General features: G+C 40.1%; 1 protein-coding gene across 1 annotated transcript in view; it reads left to right on the plus strand.

Moving 5' to 3' along the window:
* The window catches only part of WDR64 (WD repeat domain 64), a 195162-nt gene that overhangs the window by 85661 nt on the left and 100297 nt on the right, over positions 1 to 9204 (plus strand). Inside the window, exons 12-13 of the mRNA XM_006902445.1 lie at positions 3459 to 3582; positions 6522 to 6697. Of these exons, the coding sequence (XP_006902507.1) occupies positions 3459 to 3582; positions 6522 to 6697 (300 nt within the window). The remainder of the gene's footprint in view (positions 1 to 3458; positions 3583 to 6521; positions 6698 to 9204) is intronic.

Raw genomic sequence — 9204 nt, forward strand, 5'->3', positions numbered from 1 at the left:
CTCAGCATAATGTTCACTTTGAGCCATTTTAAAATAATCTTCAGCAAGAGTTTACCTGTATCTGTTATTTATGATATTGTTCAATATTTTCTGTACTCTATTGGACGACCTTTTTAAAAATTAGGAACAAATATATATCTCTTCCAGTCAGTTGGCCAGGTAGCTGTCTCCCAAATTTCTTGACATGAGCTAGCGAGTACATCAAAACCTGCATCTGCTAGTTGAAATTCACCAACTGGTATTCCATCAGTTCCTTGGGGACTTTTTTTTTTTTTTTGCAAATGCCTTCTGTGCAGCTTGAACATCTTCCTTCATTATCTTTGGTTCTTGATCATAAATTTCTTCCTGCAATGTGTCAAGGTTCACCAATTCTTTTTGGTACAGTGACCCTGTGTATTCCTGTCCCCCACCACCACCATCTTTGTTTTATGTTTCCTAGATCATTTAAGATTTTGCACATAGAATAACTTCAGTAGAACACAGAGCAGAGGGACACTTCATGGTTTAAAATTGATAAAGGAGAATTGTCTCTCTCCATACCTATTCAAACTGTATGCTGAGCAAATTATCTGAGATCCTGGACTCTGTGAAGAGGAGTGTGGCATCAGAATTAGAGGGAGACTGTATTATGCAGATGAGACAACCTTGGTTGCTCAAAGTGAGGAAGACTTGAAGCACTTGTTGCAGAAGATCAAGGACTGCAGCCTTCAGTATGGATTGCATCAAAAAGTAAAGAAAACTTAGATTCTTACCACTAGACTGATAGGCACTGTCATGATGGCTGAAGAGGAGACTGAAACTGTCAACAGATTCCTCTTGTTTGGATCCACAATTAACATTGTTGGTACCACCATTTAGGAAATAAGGAGACACATTACACTGGGAAAATCTGCAATTAGGACCAAATTATTGAGGAGCAATGGTGTCAGTTTGAGGACAAAGGTGCATCTGATTCAGGCCCTGGTCTTTCTGGTCACTTTCTGTGCATCTGAGAGCTGGACAATGAATAAGTATGACAGAAAAAGAATTGACGCTTTTGAACTGTGGTGTTGGAGAAGAGTACTGAACACCTGATGGATGGCCAATAAAACAGAAAAGTCTTGGAGAGGGTACAGCTGGAATGCTCTGTGGAGGCAAGAATGATGAGGCTTTGCCTCACCTACTTTGGACATTTGTCTAGGAGGGGCTATTCCTTGGAAAAGGACATGATGATGGGAAGGGTGGAGGGTTGGTGAAGGAGAGGAAGACCCTCAATCAGGCAGATTGACACAGTGACTGCTGCAATGGGATCTTGTATGTCAGGAAGAGTGAGGATGGCACAGGATAGACAGGGTTCAGATCTTTTGTTCATAGGGTCGCTCTGAGTCATACTTGACTCAACAGCACCTAACAACCACACCATTCTTCAGTATTGCAACTTGAGACTTGAACTAATTTTTCCATTCTTTTAGCTTGAAGTTGATTCTTCCCTTTTGATTAGCTAGTTCTAACTCTTTGCACATTAAACTGTTTTGCTTTGTTTTCTTGAGATTCTTTTTAAAATGTTTCTTTCAGGTCTCTTCCTGCAACATTTCTTCCCTTTGTTTTGTCTTTATATTCTAGTGTAAATTTCAAAGCCTCTTCTGACATTCATTTTGTTCTTTTCTTTCTTTCTTGTCATTGTAACAACCTTTTCCTTCCTTCTCAAATGATATTCTTTTTTAAAAAATAAATAAAAGTTTAATTTTATACTGATTTACTTACAAAGTTCATATGCATTGTTTTTAACACCAAATCTTTCCCATTTTCTTTACCCACCCCTCCCTCTACCCATAAAATTGTGAGAACTTTCTATAATAATGATCTTATACAGTATTTGTCTTTATGGAACTGAGTGAGTTCACTTAGCATAATGCTCTCCAACCCCTCAAAGTTAGGTAGTGATTTTCAAAATCATTGCTCCTGTATCCTGTGTAGTATTCCGTCGTGTGAATGTACCATAACTTCTCAATACATTCTTTATGTCACCTCACAACTCATCTGGTCTTCACACATTAGTGTTCAGTGCACCAAATCTCTTCTTGATATTGTTTTCCATTCAACTGGAAGAGACTCAAGATTGCATTTTGGTTCTTAGGTACTTTTAAAAATTTTCTTCCGTTCGAACTTGCATGTGAGTGATCCAAGTGTGTTTGAGACAGTGTAACTGGCTCAAGATAGAGCAGGGTTCAGAGTTGTGGTACATAGGGTCACTATGAGTTGTAAGCAACTCGACAATAATAACATAGTCAGCTCCTAATCTTGTTTTAAATGCTAATATTGAGTGTCTCTATTGACTTTTTCCAGAGATGTAGTCAATCTGATTCCTGTGCAGTCAATCTGATGAGATCCTTGTGCATAGTTGCCATTTATATTCTTTTAAAAAGATATTTGCAATGAACAAATTATTTATAATCCATTTAGATAGAAATATCCTATGATAGATAGGAAATTCTATCTATCTCCAGCCTCTTTTCTGTCACCAGGGCAATATTTTCCAACTACCAGTTCTTTGTTTCCAACTTTTGTATTCCAGGCACCAATGATTATTGAGTGCATGCTTAAGATATTGGTAGACCTCCTCAATTTCTTCATATTTATGTTTAGTAATCAGTGCATATATTTGAATAATAGCTGTATTAACAGGTCTTCCTTGAATGAGTGTCCTATCACTGACATCCTTGTACTTCAGAATAGATCTTGAAATACTCCTTTTGACTATGAATGTGACACTGCTCCTTTTCAATTTGTCATTCGTGGCATAATGAAATCTTGTTTTCTCTTGTAAAGTGCAGGGCCTCTGTCCCTAAATACAATACTCCTTTAAAAGGTATTTTCGAATCCAAACCAAACCCTTTGCCATCAAGTTGCTCCAGTTCATAGTCCCCTCACAGGACAGATTCCCAAGGCTATAAATGTTCAGGGAAGCAGATCACCTCCTCTTTCTCCTATGCAGGGGCTACTGGGTTCCAACTGTTGACTTTCTGGTTAGCACAAGGTCATCAAAGTCTCTAATTCCACTCAGTTGACCACAAATTCTGCCTTGTAACCCTTGCTAATTTGGATGAATGTTATCAAGATTAATATAACCTTGGTATTAAAGTAATTTTTAAATTATTCCTTTTCTATCTTGTTACTTACTAACCTTGCATCATGCCGATAGGAACTATTGATTACTTCGTCCACAACTAAGGGCAGCTACCTGAAACAGAATCACTGCAGGTCTCAGCCACTTGCTTGTGCAACAGGAGAGCCAGGGGAGCACAAACTGTCAGACAACAAGACACCACTTAGAATCTCCCGTGGCCAAACCAGCACTCGGAGCAGAGGCTGGTGAAAGATGGGAGAAGTGCTTACTAACAGTTTTGAATACTGTGAAGTTTTGATGAAAATTGAAATGTAAAATGATACTTGATTACTCTTCTTCTTCTTTCTTACAGGTATGGGAACTAGAGACTGGCCTCCAGATATACCAGATTTTAGATCCTCATGGCATCAATGTTGAACTGACTGCAGCATCTGTCGATGAAAGTGGATTTACCTTTGCCACAGGAGCATATAATGGTCAGAGTAATATCTGGAGTATGAGTGCTTTGCACTCTCTTTCTGAAAACTCACTTGTTGGTCAGCTATTGATTTTGAGTATGTTGTTTGGTTGAGTACCATCAAGTCAGAACCAACCTATACCTGATCCTCCAGTGGGTTTTCAGAGGTAGTTAATCAAATAAGAGGAAATTGCCCATTCTTCTCCCATGGAGTAGCTAGTGGCCTCAAACCACATACCTTCGGGATTGCACAGCTTCTTGCCACTAGGCCACCAGAATATCAATACCTTACATGACCTTGATATAGCTGATTGACAGTTTCTAAAAACTTCTTGCACAGACTGCTTCTTACTTTTAGGACCTAAGGTGTTTGCACCAATTTATTCTTTGTTTCTACTTCTGGATACATGAGCTAAGATTCAATGCCTGTTGACAGTAGTCAAAACATGCAGCAAAATGAGTTCTATATGTTCAAAATACAACATAGGAATTGTTTGTATGTCTAAGATTGATGATTCACTTGCTGTATTCAATTCATTGCATAGAACTCAGAGGAAGAGTGATAAACTATCTCCCAACTCATCTCATCTTGTTCTGAATTTCTGAATATCTACTTGACCTAAACCATAAGAAGATCTCAATACATTGTTTGGAATATGTCTATTCTCTTAAAAATGTATTAACTATATGAATACTTGCTTATAGGTCAATTGATGGAATGAGTGAGCATCTTGATGTGATAGCCTGGTTTTTAGAAGTGCAAGCACATAACTAAACTAAATTTTCCCTTAAAAGTAAATAAATAAAACATCTTTCCAAAGCATTAAATAAATATTGACAGTTTCTCTCCATAAAAGTACATATGTTAAAAAAAGAAAAGACATGTGTGTTGGGTGACAAAGACCCTGGTCCTGGGATATTGTGGAAAGGAGCAGCTCTCCTCACAGGCATTGAACTTTCCTCTCATTGAACTTTCCTCTCATTCACCTTCCAGGAAAGAAAGCTGATCAGTGGCTCTCCCTGTTCTCTGCCCCATAATCATGGCTACCGAAAATTCTTCCAAAAGCTAGCAGAAAATGTGAGATATGATATTGTGGTCTAGATAACTCACAATCACTCCTTTTAATTGTCTTTCTAAAAGGCCACACAGTCCTTGAGAGCAGGTACAACCAACGTCTGTTCTCCTCTCTCCACACTCCTGACCACTGTGCTGGCATGTGCCATTAGTTGCCATTTAGCCAATTTCTATTCGTGGTGACTCCACATGGCCCATGTATTCAGAGTAGAACTACTAACGGGGCATGGCCTTTCAGAAGCAGATTTGCAGGACTTTCTTCTAAGGCAGCTCTGAATAGCTTAGAACTACCAACCTTCTCACCAGTCAAAAAAGTCAGTTGCTGTCATGTTGGAACCAACTCATAGCTGGCCTTCCAGAAGGTTTTTGGAGGCTGTAAATCACATGGGAGGAGGTTGCCCACTTTTCGGCTACATTGCCATTGGTGGGTTTGAACCACCAGAGGCACCACCTTTGGGTTAACAGTGCAAATTTCCATGGGTGATGCCCCAGATCTCCCCCTTGGGCCAGTAGTTGAATGCTTAATTGTGCCACTGCTGTTAGACTCCACTGCTTGTATATAAGAATAATTTAATTAATGCTTAATGAACTTGTGAGTCGCAAGTGACTCGACGGCACATAACAACACAACAACAATGAACTTGTTAGTGAACAAACAATAGGGGAAGTGGGTACTACTGGTGGAGAGAACCCTGATATGAGGCAAAGAAGGCACACTGTCCAATAGGATTATAGCTGAAGGATAAGAAAAGGTGGCAGTGTTGGGCTTAAAAGATGCTGTGAGGGATGTCAAGTGAATTCTTAACCTTGCTGCACAAAGCCCTGTGTTAAGAAGATAATTCTCTGCATTAAGTGATAACCTAGAAAGAAGGCAACACAGATCCCCTCAAAGGGGATGTTCAGGTAGGCGAGTCAGCGCATGTTCACAATGTTCACGTGTTTACTTCAAAACACTGCCTGATCCATTTTCTTTGTTATCTGTCTGTGACAAGTCAATGTATGTAGATATGCAATCTGTGCTAGACAAACTCAATATTAAATATGATCTAATTAAAAGGTGCATTGCCATGGGAAAGTCTGCTGTTAGAGACCTCTCCAAAGTACTGAAGAACAACGATGTCTCTCTGGAGACTAAGGTGCATCTGATACAGGCCATGGTCTTTGCAATCACTTGTTATGCATCAGAGAGTTGGACAATGACCAAGGAGGATAGAAGGAGAATTGATGCCTTTGAGCTGTGGTGCTGGAGAAGAGTATTGAGAGTACCATGGACTGCCAAGAAAACAAACAGATTTGTCCTGGAAAGGGTTAAACCGGGCTGCTCCTTGGAGGCAAGGATTCTGAGGCTCCATCTAACATAATTTGGACATGTTATGAGGAGAGACCGGTCCTTGGAGAAGGACATCATGCTTGGGAGGGTGGAGGGTCCGCGCAGGAGGGGAAGGCCCTCTATGAGGTGGATTGATTCAGTGACTGGGATAATCAGGATGGGATTGTCAGAGACAGTGCGATTGGCACAGGACAGAGCAGAGTTTAGGGCTGTTGTACATAGGGTCGCTATGAGTCACAAGCGACTCGATGGCACATAACAACACCAACAACAACAAACATAAGATATACTGTTGGCAGAGCTTTTCCCAGGAAGCATTTTTTTAAAATATTTTCTTTTTATTGGTTTGCATGCAAAATTCTAATACATTGTGTTTCATTCATGTACATTATGTTTTACACATTCCTTCATTCATACTGTGGTTCTTACAATCACTAATATACATTGTGTTGGATAAAATTAATAACCACTGATCTGTGCTTACTATTACCCAATCTTTTCAGGCCGACCCACTGGAAGCATTTTACCCACAGTTTTTTCTCCCTGTGCTCAGGAACTGTGAAAGTCTGGGACTTCAGCAGTGGACAGGAGCTCAAAGTGTTGCCGGAAGGGAAAGACTGGAAGGAAGAAGAACGTTGGCTGCTAGACTTGATTTTCCTGAAATCCCAGGAAAAACATCAATATTGGATCCTTGCCCTGGAGTGCAATGGAAAGATCAAATTGATCCAGGTTTGCAATCTCTTTTTAAAATTTTTGCTCTAGTTGCTCTTCAGAAGATCAAATGAATCTTTGATTCAGCTATCCATAAACTCTGTTTAATTCTTCTCTTACCTGCTGACTAAGAAGAGCATTTATCCACTAGCTTTCCTGCAATGCTCCTCTTTCACTTCACCAGATCCAAGCAAGAATCAAAAGTAAAGTAATAATTAACTGTCCCTTAAACTTTTACTGAAACCTCTAAACTGGGCTTCAGAATGGTTCTGTTAACACACAGCTGACACTTCTGATACTGTACAATTGGTAATAATTCTGACCAAACAGCTTCCTATCAGGCACTTAAGATGGCTCCACTCCCCTCTGATGTTTGGTTGTTTCCAATCGATCAGCTGTCCTTCAGAGAAGAATGGACACTCTCCTCCTGTGTGATTTACTGTCTCTGAAAACCCGCTGGAGGGTCAGCTATAGGTCAGTTCCAACTTGATGGTACACAGCAGTGATGACTTTAGGGAACTCTGGTGGCTTAGTGATATGGAGTTGTTTGATCAACACAAGGGTATATAGTTCGAATCCACCAGCTGCAGGACCGGAGAAGGAAGGACGATCTGCTCCCATGTAATTAACTGCCTCTGAAAACCCACTGGAGGGTCAGCAATGAGTTGGTTCTGACCTGACAGTACTCAACAACAACAACAATGCCTTCAGGAATGCACAGGTATCTTTTTCAGTTTGTCACTACTTTAATAATGTCATGAGCTCAGGGCTGTTACGGGAAGAATTTATTCACGATTAATTAAATAGTCATTATTAATTAAATTTCTTCTTTATTTCTTTGTTTTTCCTGTGAACCTGTTACTTCCCAGGAATGCTTATGACTTGTTAATATTTATCATTTTGTTATTGAGTAGATCTTTCCTAGTTGCCTAGAACTCAAGAACTTACTACATTCAGTATTTTCTATCTAAAATCCAAACTGTGTAGCAAACATGATGTACCACAGTGATTAAGATAACTGATGGCAGTAGTATGCAATGAGGGTTGCAGAGTGGATTATATTTGGGGGTAGGGGGTGGGGTTTGGGGCGTGCGGGAGGATTGTGTACCAATGAGGGAGTTTTTCTTTTTCTTTTCAAGGAGAGGAGCAGGGGGGGGGGGGGAGGGGTTTGTGTTGGGAGAAAGGTGCAACAATGAATGAATGGAATCCCAAAATCTCTGTAGATGTTCATTGAAATGAAAAATAAACAACCTAAATTTAAAAAAAAAAAAGATAACTGATGGCTCTGGGGTTAGGAAGAAGGAGTAATTCAGCATATTCTTCCTTGGGCCTCTGAGTTTGACTTTGTAATATTTTATAACAAAGTTATATATCACATAACTTTGAACTGCACAATAGCACTAAAGAAAGGGAGGAGACAGAGAGGTGTGGGAAGATGAATGGAAGCCAGGATAACAGGGAAGAATTGAGAAAAGTCGTGAAGACGGCATACCCAGCAACAGTACCTTCTGTTATACATAAGATTGCTGTGGAGCAGAGCCCACCAGATGTCACATTGTTATGTGCTGTTGAGCCTCATAGCTGACCCTCCTGTGGGTTTTCAGAGGCTGTAAATTGCACAGGAAGATGTCACACTTCTCTGAACAGAGGAAAGTGCCTAGCGATTGGAATGAACTACTCAAGATTTTTCTTAATCAAGAGGTAAGGGGCAAGGAACTCGTGCTTGAGTGTCCTCACACCTTCAGCATGAGAATCGAGATCTTAAGTATCCCAGTGTTTGTTTTGTCTTAACCCCGGAGCTTCTGCCTTGGTCAGCTTAACCCCTACATCTCCCTCTTGTTTTTCTTTCACAGATATCTATCTATCTATCTATCTATCTATCTATCTATCTATCTATCTATCTATCTATTTAGGATATAAAATATATTATGAGCTCTGGTGGCCTAATGGTAAGAATCTGTGCTGCAATTCTGAAGGCACACAGTTCAAATACACTGGATGCTCTGAGGGGGAAGGATGGGCAATCAATCTTCTCCATGCAATTAATTGCCTCTGAAAACTTGCTGGAGAATCAGTTGGTTCTAACTCCATGGTACTCAACAACAACAACGACATCTCAAAATGTCTTACTTGCCTTATACAGTAAGATTCATTACAGTTAGTGTGTATACTGGAAAAAGCAAATTAAGATGTACAGGTAAATAATTTCGATTTTGCTGGTGAAGCAGTATGGTGAAGGGCTTCTTCTCTGCTCTGGGACTTGCCTCTGGGACAGGAGCTCTAACACTGTTAGGGGAGTGGTGATGAAGACCGCTCCTACCTACTCCTTCATGAAGGTGTCGTAGTTTGTGAACAGCAATTAAACTCTTTTGGGTGGCAGCTGATTTAAGAGCTCACAAAAAATCTCATAGTTCATGCGAGGTTCCATGTCTTGGCTATTTGTAGTGTAGTCTGAAAGGCATGTTAGAAAGACAAGTTCTGGGGAAGTTTTAATTTGGCGGAAGCTGGGATTGTGAGCGTTTCTG

This window comes from Elephantulus edwardii, unplaced genomic scaffold, assembly GCF_000299155.1.
Source record: "Elephantulus edwardii isolate Elephantulus edwardi_28Jun2011 unplaced genomic scaffold, EleEdw1.0 scaffold00412, whole genome shotgun sequence".
Classification (NCBI taxonomy): domain Eukaryota; kingdom Metazoa; phylum Chordata; class Mammalia; order Macroscelidea; family Macroscelididae; genus Elephantulus; species Elephantulus edwardii.